Raw genomic sequence first — 18,685 nt, 5'->3', positions numbered from 1 at the left:
ATCACCAAATCTTCAAAGTAAACATTTGGACATTAGTGCAAATCAATTTTTAATTGTCGATGCAAAGAGAAACCAAACTCCTGCTCCGAGCTGATGCATAACATTAGTCTTACCACATAGAGACAAATAAAAGTAATTGAGCTACGTTGCCACTTCAAGCATGAAAACTGAAAGTGGAGACGGAACAAAAGTTTAGAAAAAAAAAATTCATACAAAATAGTACTCTATTTGGTAGCTGTCATTAGATGCACTTTCGCTTGACGTGCGTTAGTCATATTGATTAATCAAACAAATGAAAACCCATCAAGTACAAAAAATGTTATCAAGATTATTTTATTATAGTCGGGAAAGTCGATTATATAAGTAATGAAAATTAATCGTAAACAGAATTGACAATTTCTTGCAGATTCTCCACGACAGAGATCAGGAATTCTATCAGAGACTATTTCTAAAAAATACATGCAAAATTCGCAAAAAACCAGTAAATCACAAAACAGAAAATGTGTCGGTTTTCAAAAGTCCGTGAGTGTATTCCCATATTTTCTTAGGTTTTGTTCAATGTGTGTAAATTTGTGAAAATATGGAAAATATGAGAAAATTTCGAAATATATAGGACAATGTTTTCCTAAAAATAGCTCTTGAATAATAGAAAACTAGATGGCAATAATTTGTAAAAGCTCATTCGAACTACTAATTTACTTTTTCAATATTTCTTCGAAATTTGATCGACTCTTATCAATTGCGAAAACAATGTTCAGGTGCAGATGGTACAAAATAATGATTTCTCAGTTTTCGTCCACGATCCAAATTTCCTTCTCATTCTACAAACTCTACAATTTGTATAAAAATTTACAAATAATAATCTACAAAGTGTAACTGTAATACATTGAATGTTCTACCATTAGATTTTGTCGTTTTTTCCTTTATAATAATGAAATAGTTGAAATTATTGGAGCATGAGAGACTTTTTACCCTGCTTTTATGAGGCAACACTTACAAATTTTGTAGCCCGCCCCTTTTTTTCAACCAATCATAGAACATATGTTTTTTTTAAAACCATTTTAGAGTTAATAATTAATTCGAAAAATGGACATTTTATATTTCTAAAAATAGTACATTGCTTACCAAAGGGGCGAATGATGGAAATGGTACTTCTTGTGTGAAATTTACCGATCGAGGCGCGACCGAGGTTGGTCAACACAAGAATTACCATTTACATCATTTGCCCCATTGCCAAGTAAGGTATTTTATTTAAAAACTTGAGGTAAAGTTTTGGCTTCGTGAAGAAAAGTTTGTTTTACCTCACGTTTTTGAATAAATTTATTTTTCTTTTCCACATCACATAGCGGACACAAGAATATGTAACTGTTAATTACTACAGAACCGCTTCTAGCATTAACACTGAATTAAATAACAAACCTCTTTGGCGGTTTCAATGATAAAAGCCTCCGAATATTTTCTATGTTAATGCTAGTAGTATGGCTATGCTTTAGGACATTATATGAAATTCAAATTAATATTTTTTTACTGACAATGGATGATAGATAATTAATTTTTTGGTGATACAAGGAATTTATTCTCTTCGTGTTTACAATAGAATATCTTCAGTGAAGACTCTTCAAACGAAATAATATTTTATATGGCTCTATGTGGTAAGACTAACGCATGAGTTCGGAGAGGTAGTTTGGGTTTATCTTTGCATCGACACATAAAAAAATGATTTGCATCTATATCCAAATATTCTATCGTAAACTCTTATGTTTGTTTTGCGAGTTTGATGTTTGTTATCGGTTTCAGTTGAAATACTTCACAGAGTATTTTCTTCTATGTTACGTGCCTAACGAGGCCCAATCATCAAAACTAATTTCCTCTAAAAATACGTTCTTTCGAAAATAATTGTATTTATATGAAAACAGTTTTTCGCTAAGTTGCAATACATTTACCATCAACATTAACCACTTACAGTACTCTTTTAAAACATTTCATTAGATTTTAGTTATCCTTTTTAGTTCGGATGAAATTAACGTCGTCAGTCTGTGTGTGGGGATTGGATCAAAATTCTGCACACAGTTTTCTCGTTCCTGTAATTACAAACATTTTCCAGATTTTCAGGCATTTTGCTAACTTTTCGTTTCCTGTGTTTCTTTTAGGAAGATTATATTTTTCTTTATCAACCGTTGCATAACTGTTAAATAATTGGTGGTTTCGATACTTAAATTTTTATGTAATTTTTTACGAAATTTTTGTGTATAAACGCACAATGTACGAATAGCCAAAGTATTATAAAGTGTTGTGCAATTTCGTATTAAAAATGACTCTAACGGGTGGCTATTGAAAAGAAAAGAAGAAATTATGTGTACTGCCAGAGATGTTAATCAGCGAAGAAGAATCATATACTTCTTAGTGATTCAGGGATTTACATATCACAGTTAAAATATGCATTCGTAGTACAACACAATAAAAGGAAGAAGAAGGTTCGAAAGCGGAGGATTTTCTTCAACGGCATAATTTTTTTTTTGGCTCATCTTTATTTCCCACAACCTTCTTGTCCTCGGGTATTTTGGTCAGAATTTGAAACTCCACACACCAAAGACTCTAATGTTTATCTTTACGGGTTTTGTTGATATTCAATGAAAAGTGTGGAAAACACGGAAAACACTGCCCATTTCTTCATCAGCGTACAAGGGGTACACATGCATACAAGTCTATAACATACTCCAGATGCTCCGAAACTCGCTTTTTACGTAAGTCATTTAGTGACCAGCGCATTAAAATCTTATAATACAAAATGAATAAGGCTCAGACTTCAGACTTTTGAGTAGAAACTACTTTTCAGTGGCTGCCAAGCGACCCTTCGGGAATTTTTTTAGGCTCATAAAATTTGAAAAAGGCATTATGAATTCAATTTTTTGTATAAAAATGCAAAAGGCCTTCGGGAAATGTACGAATTTCCAGTATGGCCAGTGTGGCACTGAAATTTTTTATGAACTTTTTTCTGATGACTGAACCAAATACATGTTTTTAAATGATATTAAACATGCAATTGACATATATATAATATTTTTTTCAATCAATTATCTTTTACTGTTAAATATAGACATGCATAATATAACCGAACGAATCAATGGACAAATGTTGTTATTTAATTTATCCAAAGGAAAAAAATAATCTCCTTTTATAGAAGCGTAATAAGTAATAATAAAGAAATCTAATGTGTCACATATGGTTGTGAATCAGTGACTGGTAAATTATTTCTAACGTTCAACAGATGAGAATGAATTCTCGTTTTTATATACTTATTTTTTTAACCCGTTAAATGATGATGAACAAACGACGAACAGTTGGTGAATGTTATTAAATCAGTTCGTTTACCTTTTTAGCCCCGTACGAAGTACTGGGGGCTTATAAGATTAATATGCCGTTTGTAACACGTCGAATTGGAAGCAGACAGTAAGGGCAAAGCATTTGGCTATGTTCATAGATGACGAATCAGCAATAAAAAAAATGTCCGTCCGTCCGTCCGTCCGTCCGTCCGTCCGTCCGTCCGTCCGTCCGTCCATCCGTCCGTCCGTCCGTCCGTCCGTCCGTCCGTCCGTCCGTGACCCCTCTAGCTTGAGTAAATCACAACCTTTTTTCAAAATTCTTTTTTTCCCCGACTGGTATCGACAAAAGTAAGGTCAAGTTCGAAAATGGGCATGGTAGGGTCGGCCCCTCCAGAGCTAGGGCCCTATAGGTGTTTTTCAGTCTTTCGACGATATCTACCGAAATACGCACGCAATAGGTGCTTGTGATATATCAAATGAAAGGTATTGACGAGTAGAACAAAGTTGCTGAACATTGTTTTTGGGTAAGATGCAACGTGGGCTTGTTGGGAGGGCTCAAAGGTCGTTACTCGGCCCTAAGTGTTTTTTGCACATAAATCGAGTAAATCGCATCCGATTTTGCTAGTTTAAGTTTTTGATGGAAGGTAATTGAATACTGAAAAGAACGTGACGAAAAAGTTTCAAATTTGGGCCCTTCGACTAAGGCCGCTACTCGGCCCTAAGTGTTTTTTGCACATAAATCGAGTAAATCTCATCCGATTTTGCTAGTTTTTGTTTCGTTTGAGAGATAATTGAATGCCAAATAGAATGATGGCAAAAAAAGTTTCAAATTTGGGCCCTTGGACTAAGGCCGCTACTCGGCCCTAAGTGTTCTTTGCACATAAATCGAGTAAATCTCATCCGATTTTGCTAGTTTTTGTTTCATTTGAGAGATATTTGAATGCCGAATAGAATGATGGCAAAAAAAAGTTTCAAATTTGGGTCCTTGGACTAAGGCCGCTACTCGGCCCTAAGTGTTTTTTGCACATAAATCGAGTAAATTTCATCCGATTTTGCTAGTTTTTGTTTCATTTGAGAGGTAATTGAATACCCAATGGAAAGTTGGCAAAAAATGTTGGGTTTCTAAAATAATGTCGTAAATTGTTGGTTTTATTTGAAAGGTACTTCGTACGGGCTTTCGTAATTGCGCTATGCGCAATTTTAAAAATGAACAGTTTCAGTAAATTTGACAATGCCCAACTTGACTTGCATTTTGGTAACAGACGCATTAGAGGGTTGTAGACGTATTAGGGTTCCGGGCTTATTAGGGCTACGGACGTATTATGGTTGCTGACGAAATAGGATTACGGGTTGTACGGGGCTAAGTCGCAGCAAACGCTCCGACTGTTCTGATGCCTTGTTTTAAATAAATTTGTTTGTTGGCAGAAAATTGGTGGATTGATAGTCGAAAATTTATTATAATTTACCTCGTCTTGAAAAAACACGTATCTGTTCTGGACGGTATATTTTGTAAGGAAATTGAGCTAATTGTAGCCCGAACCAAGTGACAAGCGAAAGTACCTAAACCGTCCACAGCAGATGCCTATACAACTTTTCATATTGTGGTCCTAAATTACGAGAAGCATTCCGAATTTATGCCCTAGACATGATAATATTAAATTGCTCTAGCTGTCTTGACCTCCATAAGAGACAGGAAGGCAATAATGTCCATTTCTTGAATTTCATACGGTACGAACTTTTGTCAAGAGCTTATTATATTCCTAGCGCTTATAAGCCTAAAGTGCAACATGTTTCACATTTTTCATAATAATATTTAAACAAGGGAAATTGCCCATGTTGAGGTTCGCGAAAGTTAATTTGTATACTTTTGCGGCGTAGTTATTTTCCTAACGCATCCTAAAATGCTTTTTTAGCAAATGAGAAGTGCTGGAATCGAATTTCAACTAAAACCTTGAAATCCCATCGAAATACTAAAAAATCCCGAAAACTTTCTTCGCGAAGTTTGTAGCCAATTCAAAATCCTATACTTTACGCTTTAAAAAAATTTAAATCGGTCAAAAACTTCAAGAGACATCCCGCCTAGAGAGCACTTTTTCATATGGTATTTCAAAAGTGTAACAACTAATTTGTAAATTTTGTAATGTTTTAAGCAGAAAAAAATGAACCTTCAACTTCCGCCATTTTTTTCGGACATTTGGATTTTTTTTTTTGACAACAACAAAAAGTTTTCTAAAAAAAATTGAACATTCAAGAATATTTTACAGCTTATTCCACATCGATATCTGTTTGGAAATGGGCATGAAAATTCAGTGAAACCAAAGTGACATAACGGCCGCTCCCGTCGGAACGAGTGAGCTGCCGGAGTTGCCCCTGATGATTTTGCATACATACAGATCATAATAAAATCATAAAATCAATTTTACCTCAATTTGCACGGTTCTAGTGTATTTCCCAGCCTTAGCGGACGCACTAATATAAAAATGCATCCAAAATTCACAAAAAACCACCAAAAGACGAAAAAGAAAATGTGTCGGTTTTCAAACTTCCGCGAGTGTAAGAATTATCGGCTGAAATTCTTCTCTTAGTCTTAGGCGTTGCGCATGAGCTGGACATTTTGAGAAAACGTGGACATTGTTCTGGACATTTTATTTGGTATGACAACCTACCTGCAGATCAAAGACATTATGAGCGGTAATGAACTTATAATAATGACACCCGAACTAATATGTTTCTGATTTAAAATAATCTATTTATTCATTCATCATCAAAGGATCTTGTCTTTCTTGGCTCTAGTTTATTAAATTTTGTCATGGCTTCAGAAACTTGCAGAAGCAATCGCAAAAAATATTTTAATACGCACAATAATTCGGTTTTATGTTCACTAACTTTAACACATTTATTTCCATATCACTAGTTGAGGTTGGTCGTTTCTCCGGATAGGGAATACATCTCGCTCTTTGAATATAATATGTCGAGTTGAACCGATTACATCGGACATTTTACGATTTTGCATATAAACAAGAATTCAGGAAATTTTCGGAAATTTCAAGAATTTCAATCCTTAAATTAGTGCCTGATGGAAGCAAGCTTCCAGGTAGAACATCTGTACAAGGAACGCTTACAATTTGAAAGGTCGACAAGATAAAAGGAAATGGCTCACAGGCAGGGCGTAACATTCGTCAAACATTTCACAAATTGTCGAAATTTCACAAAAATTGTTCCCGATTTGGGTGGATACTAAAATGTGACGTAATTTTAGGGTGTGAGGTGATATAAAAATGTGATTTAGCACGACAAAAAGGAGAGGGTATCGAAAATTCCTAATTTTAGCACGACGTCATTTGTGTACTGCACTCGAGACTGCACTAGCTTATCTCACAAAACGAAATAACTTGAAGAGTAGCTGCGTTTCTTACGAAATCCTCTTATTGCGTAAAATTCATTTAGTTCATTATAAAATTCAGTCATCGACGTCAGGTCAATTGTCTCCAGTTGATATTATTATTTCGATTTGAGGGGTTCTTTTGAAAAACAGCCTGCCGAAATCGGACACATTTTCCAGTGGATTTTTTGATATGTGCCAGATATCGGTTACTGGAAGCCGAGAGCACTTTCAAAAAATTATTCGAAGCTTGTGTTGGAAGCGATCGAAAACACGCACTTTTCTTATGAAATTTTCTCCGCGGATACACGAAACGTACAAGCTCGTGTGGGCTGTCAATTTTTTTAAATGTGCTTTTTACTTCTAGCGAAAAATATCTATGTGGGAACGAGTTACCGTATAATCGGTAGGGCGAGTATGTCAATCAGATGTCGAACGATGATGCTCATCGTTCTCTCAAACAACGAGGTTAAATGTAATTAGTCGTGGGCGAAACGTAGAAAGGACAACACTTGTATTTCACATCACTGTGAATCAAATAAATAATTGTTCATTTTATGGAATCGGTTGGCGTTTTTATTCAACTAGAACTTCATCGTTTCCTATATGGGGGCTCAACCGGGATGTGATCAGTATGGAATATAAGTGTTGAAAAGCGGAAAAACATAATTACGTTGCGGAAAGTAAAGCCAGACTCAAAAATTTGTGCAAAGAGTTCAGGTGAAACGGTGTTTCCACGCTGAACAAAAGACGTAAAGAATTTAGGTGGAAACGTTGCCTCCATGCTAAATAAAAAGGACGAATTGAACAGTAAAGTGTTATAGTACCTGAAAATTCATACAACGCAAAGTGAAAAGACGAAAAAAGATACGAAGGACAACTTTCGAGAAGGCTTTTGTTACGAGCGCGTGGTTTGTTCAGAGACAATAGACGCAGCACACACTTCAGTACAGCAGACGATCGTTCGAGTGTGTTTCATACATTGGGTGAGAAGAGCAATAAACGGATCGAACGTACATGCACTGTTAGACAAATATTAGGCGTGTCAGCGAAATGGAATGCTAAACTGCTACGAATTGAAATAAAACCGAGCGAATTTGGATCGAAGTCAAGAGTGGTCGAATCAATGATGGTCGAATCAATGATGGTCGAATCAATGATGGTCGAATCAATGATGGTCGAATTAATGATGGTCGAATCAATGATGGTCGAATCAATGATGGTCGAATCAATGATGGTTGAAGCAATGATGGTCGAATCAACGATGGTCGAGTCAAAGATGGTCGAGTCAAAGATGGTCGAGTCAAAGATGGTCGAGTCAAAGATGGTCGAGGCAAAGATGGTCGAGTCAAAGATGGGCGAATCAATGATGGTCCGAGTTCATGAGAGGCAGTATATCAAGCGCAGTGGATTGCCGAAAGTCCGAAAATCTGAACGTTTGAGGGCAAATGTTTTGTTAAGGGGGGTTGTGTGGGAACGAGTTACCGTATAATCGGTAGGGCGAGTATGTCAATCAGATGTCGAACGATGATGCTCATCGTTCTCTCAAACAACGAGGTTAAATGTAATTAGTCGTGGGCGAAACGTAGAAAGGACAACACTTGTATTTCACATCACTGTGAATCAAATAAATAATTGTTCATTTTATGGAATCGGTTGGCGTTTTTATTCAACTAGAACTTCATCGTTTCCTATATCTATCCAGGTACGTATCAAAAAATTCCACTGGAAGATGTATCCGATTTTGGATATCAAGACCTGTTTCAGTAAGTTGAGCATGTTGTGCCGTAGTTGTATCAATACTTTAAAATAAAATGTGTTTCCATATGATCTTTTGTTAGAATTCTGCACAACACTGACAAACTTCAACTATTTGAAACTAATCAGTAACTTAGAAGTCAACAAAAATCTGATTGTAATGCTATTAGAAATTGGAAAAATTACCGAAGTTTCACAAGAAATGCCAAAGTTTCACAAAAATTGTCAAAGTTTCACAAAAATTGTCAAAGTTTTACAATTTTTGACAAAAAAAATTTACAAATATTAGGTCCTGCTACAGTGGTTGCTACCCCTATAGTATTTGAGTTGAGATAACTATGAAGCGATCACTGAGTGTTTACACTTATAAGAACGTAAGGAATGAAGAATGGACATCCATAAGAGTTCATTAAGAGAACCGACAACTTATCTTTCTGACGATATTCCAATAAGAATGGTGATTGACCACTATACACTAACACTATACAATAGCTTCGGTGAGAGCGAAAGGACGTTTTTATTGAAATTTGACATTTGTATTGAATTGAAGCTCACAGCTTTCAACAAATCACAAAAACCATTCCTCAATAATTTTTTTTATTAATTTTTAATCAAATATTTTTTTTTGTATAATCAAGTGTACTAATTATAGGGGGGATAATAATTATATAATTATCAATAATTTAAAAATTATGACGAAAATAGAGGCGAAAAAAATAACTAAAAATTTCTTTGTTACAAGCGCACAAATTATTAAGGGGGAAAAATAAGTGAAAAATTGTAGGGAAGGAAGAGGCTATGTGTATGTAGGGGGTGTTACATAATTTAGGCATGTATAGCAAACGAAATAATAATTAACAGAAATAAAAACTAAAAAATAAAATAAAAATGAAAAGTTATAATTGATATTAGGGGATGGGGAAAGGCGGTCCAGGGAACGGGGAATGAATAGTTAAAGGTAATAAAAATTCCTAAAGTTACTCTTTCTGCTTTTGCCAATGTGTATATGTCTGTGTGTTTGTGTATAAATTCCGATTTTTTATAATTTCCATTTTCCGTTGTGTGTTTGGTGGTGACACCTTTTTAAATGATTCGCGTTTTTGTGTGGTGTTTTCTTTTTCTCTCGTGAAAATGTGTGTGTAATTTTTACAGGTACTTTCGATAACTCCGAAGATCGCTACTGCTGCTATCTTCTACAGCTGCAGCCGCTGTCTCGAAAGATGGTGGCTCAGAAATCGGTGTTGGACTGGGTGGCTCCAATAGTGATCTTGAACTATTTAGATTTTTACGACGACCACGACCGCGACCGCCTCCGGGCGGACGACCTTTTCGTGGGCCATCACCAACATGATGATGATGCGGTGTAGTCGCTTTCCGGCCGGGTTTACGTTTTTTCCTTTTCTTATTGCCGTATCTAGGATCATAGTCGTATTCGTCGTCCGCCGGTGATTTAGGTTCGTCGAGCGCATCAATTTCGTTGATGTCCATGTCATCGTAGAACCATTCTTTCGGTAAATCTTCCTTTAAATTTTGACTGTCTTTACTGTCCGATGTGTCGGCTCCGCCCAACGACGATGATTCCTCCAGAAATGATGCTCCGTTGAAATCGGGTTCTGTTTCGGTGGGACCATCGAATCGCTTATTTAACAGCGGTGTTGCTGATGTTAGACCACCGAATGGTCGAAATATTTTTGTTAGATATTGTCTTCGGCTCTTTCGCCAACGTGCTGCCGGATAGGAATAAATCTGACCTTCTCTAAAACCCGGCATTCGTTGTCTCCGGTCCATAAATAGTGAACAGTGATTTTGGGCAACTCCGCCGGCTGCGAATGGCATTCGGAGTCGCCGCTCTATACGTAATCGTGAATTGTAATTTTCACTATTTTCTAATAGTTCTTTGTAGGCAGTATCATTAAGAAATGACTCAATTTTTTCTAAATTCGATATATTTACAATTTGGATATCCGAAGACGCCATTACCGATATCTCTACTGCTGCCGAGTCTTGAATTTTCCGATGATTTGTTGATAAATTATTGGAAATAATATGATACATTCAGGACTGCCGAACTTCCATTGATACGTCGAACAGTTTGAACTTGAAAATATTCAAAGTCCCGTTCCACTTGAAGCGAATTACAAACACAATTTTTTAAACCATTTTTACGAATCCAAAATGAATTTCTTTTTATGATTAATGTGACAGACGATATTTAGACGTGATTTCAGACAGTGTTATCCGATGCAAGTGTAATTTCGCTTTCAAAACACGCCAAAAGACAGGAGGTGGCTGCGTGTGGTGGTTCACTTTAGTCCTCGTCTGATGGAAAATGTATTTGAAAACAACCGCAAATGTGTTAAGATTGACCCCTTTCCAACTTAAATTACGCATTAAACTTGTCCTCAGGCACACAATTGCACAAAAACTTAAATCAAATGAGTAAAAGCAAATTAGTAGAAAAACACTGTACATTATCCATCCAACACATCTTTTCAGCATCATCTTCTCTAAGATGTTCATCTGTTCCGATAGTGAGTAGTCAATCGGCGCGAGGTCATTATGCAAGCTCTTGTCAGCATTGGAATACCAGGAAACGAACTGGCAGAGGAGTTAGCTAGGGCAACGGTCGGAAGACGTCAAGGCTCGTTAAAAGCCCGAGTGAAACAAAGTGCTGAAGATATCAGAGACGATAGGAATGCTTGGACAGATTTAGAAAGACGAAGAAATTCCTGACAGAGTGTAGTGTGAAAACTACCGGGTCTCTTCTGAGTCTGAGCAGCAAAGAATTTACATACTGATAGAATACAGATACCGAACACAAAATTCGAGATCAACAACTCGCGAGACTTTTGACATTAGGCGAGATAAATCGGCAACTGTTGTCTAAATTATTTGTTTTGTTTATCAACATTTTTAAAATTTTAGCACACTCTGATTAAGAATGAATGAAGGTCGCGATATATTTTAAAAATGTTGATACCAAAAGAGACAAACCAGACTACCGTTGCCGATTTATTTCGCCTAATGTCGAAAATCTCGCGAAATATTGATCTCACATGTGTTCGGTAACCGTTTTTTATCAGTATATAGATTCTTTGCTGAGCAGAGCCAAGTCGAGGGTAAATGTTGGAGTCCTTGCATATGACATACATTACTACGAACAAGATTGAGGTGGTGAACGACTCTATCTGTAGAGGGTGCTTCTTTGAGCCAGAAACAGCGAAGCTCTATTTAACCTTAGAACAAAGCATTTAGGGTATTTTTATTATTCCTGTCAAATTTTATCCAAAGAGACCTCATCTATATTTATATGAAAACCGATCTCTATGGATGAAATCATACTCGTTCCGAGGTTCTGAAAGAACAGGTTAAGACACTCACGAAGGCGGTGACACACTAACTTTTACAAATAGATACATTTTGTTTAACCAGTCAATACAGATTCGTTGAAATGGCAACTTGAAAAAAAAAATAGTTTTTATCAAACAATCTGTAAGGGGTGTGTTCAATAAAAAGCATCTATTTGTCAAAATTTGTGTGTCACCTCAGATCGATTTGTGTGATCAATTCAGAAGTGTCTTAACCTGTTCTTTCAGAACCTTGGTTCGTTCGGCCAGTGAAAATTTGTGTTTACTTGGAACAAATCAAGATAGATGTATGGACGTAACAGTATAGATGTAGTGTCATTCAGACTGCTAGGGTGCTAGGAATTTTGCGCCGGCGTCATTCACAAAGTTTCCTGCGTGATTCACAATATAACATTTTGTAAAAGGAAAATATCAAGGTAAATATAGTGAGGAGGTAATGCCATATACAACCGAATCAGATGTGCAGTGACACGAAAGTTTGCTATAAACGCCGTCTTTAAAATAACAAAATTGCTTAGAAACCTGGGCCATCTGTTTTGTGATAGGCACAACATTTTGTGAAACACAAGTAAATCTTAGTCAACCATTTTAAAAAAAGATGTCAGTGGCAACGAACTATTGTGCTAGGCCGCGCTTTAGATCAAAGTAATGTGTTTCCAAGCAATTGATTTCAAATATTTTAATGCTGGAAGCAAGCGAAACATTGAGAATCTGTTTCGATGAAATTTCTCGTTGTTTTAGTTTTGTTAAGCGTAGAAAGTGACATTGGAGAAAACATTTGATCAAAACCGATTCTCAATGCTTCGCCTATCTTCAGAATATAGGCCAGGTAAATTAAAATGATCGATTATGAAGATTTTTAGCGTTTTGTGATTTGAAAACATGTATAGGACTTACTAACAAGCTTTCGAACAATTTGCAAAACATTTACAATATTTATTTGGTAAATTGAGCTTGCGCATGCAAGTTTATACTTCGAAGTTGAGCTTAGCGTGTGGATTGGAATTGTTTACAGATAATAAACCTAACAATAGTTATTTCATAAGAAGGGATGAGGTTCAAAAATACAGCCTTACGATCACAATTCGACGTTTTTCGTCATTGCACGAAAAATTCGATTTTTCAGTACTTCTCCGGGAGACGTATTTGCGGCCGTGAAAGTAACTATCACGGACAGTCTCTCCGAGCTTCGCCTCGTTAGGACAAGCTTACGACTAGTCCTGAAAAACTCAACTTTTCATCACTAGTAACGAAAAATTTTATTATTGTTCAGCTGGACATTGGCCAGTGGCCACTCACCTCTTTTACAGTCATTTTCAATATAAATTAAAAAAAAAAATCGTTGAACGAATATAAGCGCCGAGCAAAGCTACCCATAGAGGTACTATTGCTCGGCGGCTAAACTCATCAATGGAAAATTGATTATTTTTTTTATTGTTCAGCTGGACATTGGAAAGTCAGTCGTCAGAAGCGCTGATTAAGCGTATCTCAATCTACTCCTCTTAGAGAGAACGAGATGTAAAGCATTCGTGTAGGTACAGAGAGATGCTAATATGACGGCTGGGACGCCGTTTCGACGGATAGAGGGAATTTGTCCATCATTTCTGAAAAAAATTGAACCGTATGCGACCAGCTGTCAAATTGAAAAAGACATAACCACAGATTTTTTTTAATACTTCCAGCATCACCAATTTTAATGAAATAAATTGCTAACATGATCCTTGTGGGATCAGAATGAACGTAAGTCCATTTATTTTTAAATCAGATTCAGTATTCGTACACAATTTCCGATTTGAAAAAAGCAATTTTGGTGACCAATTTTTGAACGCGTATATCTCAGATAATACGAAAGTACCTTGCAAATAAAACCCTTTACGTTAATTTTGACACCGATGCAAACGTATTTCCATATTCTGTTTCTCGAATCATCGTAGTCAAAAATTAATTATTTTGTAAACAATCGACCAATTTTGGAAAAAGTCAGCCATTTTTGACATTTCATTCGTTATATGACAAAGGCTGACAAATTCCCTCTATCCGTCGAAACGGCGTCCCAGCCGTTATCTTAGCATCTCTCTGTGTAGGTAATCTCGTATATTCTAAAGATATTTATTCTGCACCTATCATAAAACAGATGGCTTAGGTTTCTAAGCAATTTTGTGTTTTTCATGAAAGCGATAGATGGCGTTTCTATCGAACTTTCGTGCCACTGCACATATGATTTGGTTACATATGGCATTACCTCCGCCCATATATCCACCTTGGAACAAACCCATAGAAAGCAAATGTCTAAAAAAAATAAAAAGGATAAAGTCACGGCAAAAAATCGTATAAAAAAAGTGAACCGATCCAAAAATGACACCCGCATACGCCGCATACCCATCGCGCATCATCTGCAACTTCATATGTGTCTAAAAGATCCGCTGTCAAAGTTGTTTGTAAAATTATTCTTCATCTCCCCGAAAACTAAACAAAATCCAACCGAATTGCAATTCCAACGTGTTTGTTGGGATAAATACTGAATATGGACGAGGAATTCGAAGAGGATGGATGGATGGGACATCGACATAGATCCGGTGAAGATGAGGTTTGTTTTCCCGGTACAATTGTCAGCGTTTTGTTTTACGATTTTGTGTGTTGATTGATATTTTTAGGATGGTCCGGATGAGATTATGGAAAATCCCCAGGAAGTACTTAGCGAGTGTTTGCTTAAATTTGCCACACCAGATTACATAATGGAACCAGGCATTTTTGCTCAACTTAAACGGTAAGATAATGCAACGTACGATGCGCTGTGTAGGATGTTGTTTTGAAAGTAATAATTGACCCACCCGTACTGAGCGGAAGTTTAATTCTTCGGGTCGACAATTTTCCTGGAAAATTGAAACTTAATTTTCATTTATCTAATATAGTATCCGATGCGAGGAAACAAACACAAGGCGTTCGCTGTTGTTGTTGTGTATGCACACACATTGTATTTACATAATCGGGTCTTTGTTTACAAAGTTTGTTGTGAGAACGTAACATTTCTTTCCCGCGCTCTCTTAATTTTGATTTCAATTCACTGTGACGGTACTAACGATGGTGTGACTCTTTTTGCATTGATTAGGTCGGAGTAATTTAATTTAATTTTGACTATTCCAAGAATATATAAGAAGATTACGCCAATCTTATCATGCGTCTAACCGCACTTATTTATGCAGAGTACATTTGTGATGGAGTTGAGTCACTGCCAGAATTTTGACAACCATAATGGACTGATTAAATGAGACCGGTTTGTTGGCATAGTTTTTCATATTGTTTTTTCACAGGGTAACAGGTCAATACCTCCCCCTCCAGACATTTTGTTAATATCTGTATTTATAATCGTGAGTGCTACCTTGGTACTTAGTAGTATCTGGTTTCCGTAGCAATTCTCTTCTAGATTATGTTGAAGTTGTAATAAAAATTGTCGTCAAACACTGGGGTAAAGAAAATGAAGTCAATCACGAGTTGACGTTGAAACCTCATAATTCTAACTTCTCCCATAACATTCCAAAAATTTGCCTTTTCAACCAGCCCGGTGGCGACATTTGGGAGACAAGCTAAGCCTCTCCATTCCGCACCAAAAACCACATCTGCGACCGAATAGCTTCATTGGATCACACTATATTATCTAGCCACCGATGCGCTTTCCTCTACAGGGGATAAAAAATTGGAACGTCAATTTTTCGTGTGAGGTTTGTTGATCTGAGGTGAAGCCGATTTCAACACAGTCACACGAAAACGTTACTTTTCCTTTTCCCGAGCGCAAAGATCAATTCTCTTGTTTTCTCTTGTAACGAACCACTTTCGACCCCGGGGAACTCAAGAGCATGTAATAGTAATTTACATGACTAGAGACAAAAAGATGAAAAGTAGAATTTTCGTGTGAATTTTGTTGATCCGAACCAAGGTTAATAAACACACGAAAACGAGACTTATATTTACATGCTGATGACGTTGAAAGTAGTCTCTGAAACATGAAAAGTACGGTTTTCAACGTATGCAGCATGTAAAACTATTTTCTGATACGCATTTGTATTGAGAGAAAAAAGCTTCAACAACCCTCAGAACTGTGATTTTTTTCGGCCATAAATGAAACCTAATTAGAATGGTTTTAAAATTAGATATTCGATCGACCCAAAAATGACAGTTTTGTCTTGACATGTCAAACGTCGTCCTAACTACATCTACACTTCTACACAAACTTTTGTCCTTCCTAAGATCAAGCTTCATAAAATGTTTTTCCTCCCCTTATTTGCAGTTACTTCCAAGCGGGCGGCACGCCGGAACAGGTCATCAACTTAGTTTCACAGAATTATTCGGGCGTAGCACAAATGGCCAATTTATTAGCCGAATGGTTGATCCTCGCTGGCATTCGAGTGACGGAAGTGCAGAAAATGGTCGAAAATCACTTGAAAGACATGATTTTGCGGACATTCGATCCGAAGAAGGCTGACACTATTTTTACCGAAGAGGGAGAAACGCCAGCCTGGTTAACCGAAATGATTGACCATCATACGTGGCGATCGTTGATTTATCGATTGGCCGAAGACTATCCGGACTGTTTGATGCTGAATTTCACCATCAAACTAATATCGGACGCTGGCTTCCAAAGTGAGATCACATCGATATCGACGGCTGCCCAACAAATCGAAGTATTTTCGAGAGTCTTAAAGACTGCTATCACGAAATTCCTAACGCATCCGGATGATATGCAAAAGTGTATAGAAGAATGTGCTCGAATGGTGTGCCATGGTCAACATACATATGTGTACAGTCAAGTGCTTGTGCAAGTTTTGTCGCAGGAACCGAAGGGTGGATTTATAATGAAACGACTTGCTCAAGAAATCACCAAATACGCACTACAAAACAATCAGAACGTTACGCCGATCACAATGACTTTGAATGGTTCAGCGGCATATCCTCAAGCGTGCCTCGCACTTTCGTCTATGTTATCGAGAAATACATTGAATCCAGCCGACATAACGGTGCTCTATAGAAATTATTCAGCGCCCGATCCGCCACCCATAGATTTAATTCGAAATCCGCAATTTCTACAATTGCTGGTGGACTCGTTATTCAAAGCCGGCGTCAAAATCAATCCCGAACACAAATCCAAATACATTTACTTGTTGGCTTATGCAGCTAGTGTTTGTGAAACACAATCGAAGAAAGGCTCCAAGCAAAACCGTTTGATCAACAAGGACGAACTGAAAAGTACTTCGCAAGCAGTGGAAAAGGTGCACGCTATCTGCAACGTGCATAAAGGTTCGGCCGAACTGATTGCCGACTTTCAAACATTGTACACCTGCATTAGATATCCAGTCGTTGGTGTCGGTGTGATTCGATGGATCGAGAATACCGTTACCGAACCGTCATATTTCAAATTGTCCACGGACAGTTGTCCGCCGCATTTGGCTGTCTTGGACGAAGTGGCCAATGTCCATCCGTCGTTGCATGGTCAAATTCTTCAACTGCTGATTAGAATTTTCGAATCGAAACAGGACGAGTTGGAGATTCTTGTGCAATTGGAAATGAAGAAAATGCTGCTTGACCGCATGGTCAATCTACTGACTAGAGGCTGTGTGGTTCCGGTCGTTAAATACATTAAACAATGCTGCCAAAAGGATGATACCGACATTTCGTTGATTCGGTACTTCGTCAAAGAGGTTAGTAGTTCCTTACGTACAACTGTGGTAAGCGATTTTTGTGTGTTTGATGGGGCATAAGGGTCGCAATCACCTCAAGTCATACTACAAGATGTCCAAAATAGTTTGTCGCTAGTACGCTGATTCCGTCATGTAACAACGAAATTCCAATATTTGCACCGTTTTGACCCTGAAATTTTATTTTTCTTTTACATCGACGTAACAGGTCGTTCATGTATGTTATTAATACTCAGCTAACTAAACATGAACGAACACACCTTTTATGTACTCTCCTGTTCGATTACAACAGAAACCATTGTTTCACCTCTTATCAATGTTTCAACTGAAATCGTATCAGCAGTTCTATATACATGCACTTCTATTGACTCGAATGACTCTTGGATTTATAAAAATAAATACGAGCGACCGAAAAAGCGAATTAGTTTTTATCAGTTAACATGCATTTCCTACTAAGTTCCTACTCTATTTGACAGGTTCTTGAAACTATAACGCACCCGTATTCACCGGAATTCGTTCAATTATTCCTGCCAATGGTCGAGAATGAGGAAATTACCGGTTCAATGCGCGGTGAAGGACAGGAAGGTGATCCGGTATCTGAATTCATAGGTATGTTAACTATATGGTGGTGAGCAGAGCACACTGTTGTGCATAAAGGTGTTCCGTTTATTAATGTTTTTTCCTGATTTTTTTCTATTTTACAGTTCATTGCAAGGCCCATTACACCACAGTGTGAAAAGAGAAATATTTTGTTTTGCCATTTCATTTTTGAAACACAACGACAAATTGAAACAATAAAAATTTTGTCTTTTTGTTCGGTATGTACATGCTATGCGACACCTTAGACGAGAGAAAAAAAAATAGCATTTCGAACTAAAAGATCTTTACAAACAAATCAATTGTCTTACTGATTGTATTGGACTCACAATGTTATGTTCTTCGTTTTTTCTGTCAACTTTTATATTACTGGTGGTGCAAACTAAACATTCGTTTATTACAAGTTTTGTAACGGAGACTGTCGAGTGAATTATAATTCCATACGTGCATCACCTTGGATAATTCTGCTGCTCGAAAGTTTGTTTTCTTTTTTGCTGTTAAGTTTAAAATGTACTTTGACATCCTGATCGTTAATGGTAAGTGTAAAACGAATTCGTAATTCTTTAT

The 18,685-nt window shown here is 37.0% G+C and overlaps 2 protein-coding genes across 2 annotated transcripts; one reads left to right on the top strand and one right to left on the bottom strand.

Annotated features, from left to right (window-relative positions):
- Nucleotides 1–9,549: 9,549 nt before the first annotated feature.
- On the bottom strand, nt 9,550–10,707 carry LOC119068885 (zinc finger protein ubi-d4 A). Its single transcript, XM_037172751.1, has one exon. The coding sequence runs from the start codon at nt 10,516–10,518 to the stop codon at nt 9,610–9,612; it is 909 nt and encodes a 302-aa protein (XP_037028646.1). The 5' UTR covers nt 10,519–10,707; the 3' UTR covers nt 9,550–9,609.
- Nucleotides 10,708–14,221: 3,514 nt separating this feature from the next.
- Nucleotides 14,222–18,416, top strand: LOC119068860 (negative elongation factor D). The gene is made up of 5 exons (XM_037172696.1): nt 14,222–14,418; nt 14,486–14,598; nt 16,117–17,524; nt 17,998–18,130; nt 18,226–18,416. The coding sequence occupies exons 1-5, from the start codon at nt 14,356–14,358 to the stop codon at nt 18,255–18,257; spliced, it is 1,749 nt and encodes a 582-aa protein (XP_037028591.1). The 5' UTR covers nt 14,222–14,355; the 3' UTR covers nt 18,258–18,416.
- The last annotated feature ends 269 nt before the right edge of the window (nt 18,417–18,685 follow it).

Source organism: Bradysia coprophila (genome assembly GCF_014529535.1).
Source record: "Bradysia coprophila strain Holo2 chromosome X unlocalized genomic scaffold, BU_Bcop_v1 contig_20, whole genome shotgun sequence".
In the NCBI taxonomy this organism is placed as follows: Eukaryota; Metazoa; Arthropoda; class Insecta; order Diptera; family Sciaridae; genus Bradysia; species Bradysia coprophila.
This window is presented reverse-complemented; position numbering and strand designations above follow the sequence as displayed.

Coding starts and splice junctions, on each gene's coding strand:
- LOC119068885 (XM_037172751.1), bottom strand. CDS start 10,518: ATGTATCATATTATTTCCAATAATTTATCAACAAATCATCGGAAAATT.
- LOC119068860 (XM_037172696.1), top strand. CDS start 14,356: ATGGACGAGGAATTCGAAGAGGATGGATGGATGGGACATCGACATAGA. Junction 14,419..14,485: donor ATAGATCCGGTGAAGATGAG/GTTTGTTTTCCC, acceptor TGATATTTTTAG/GATGGTCCGGATGAGATTAT. Junction 14,599..16,116: donor ATTTTTGCTCAACTTAAACG/GTAAGATAATGC, acceptor CCTTATTTGCAG/TTACTTCCAAGCGGGCGGCA.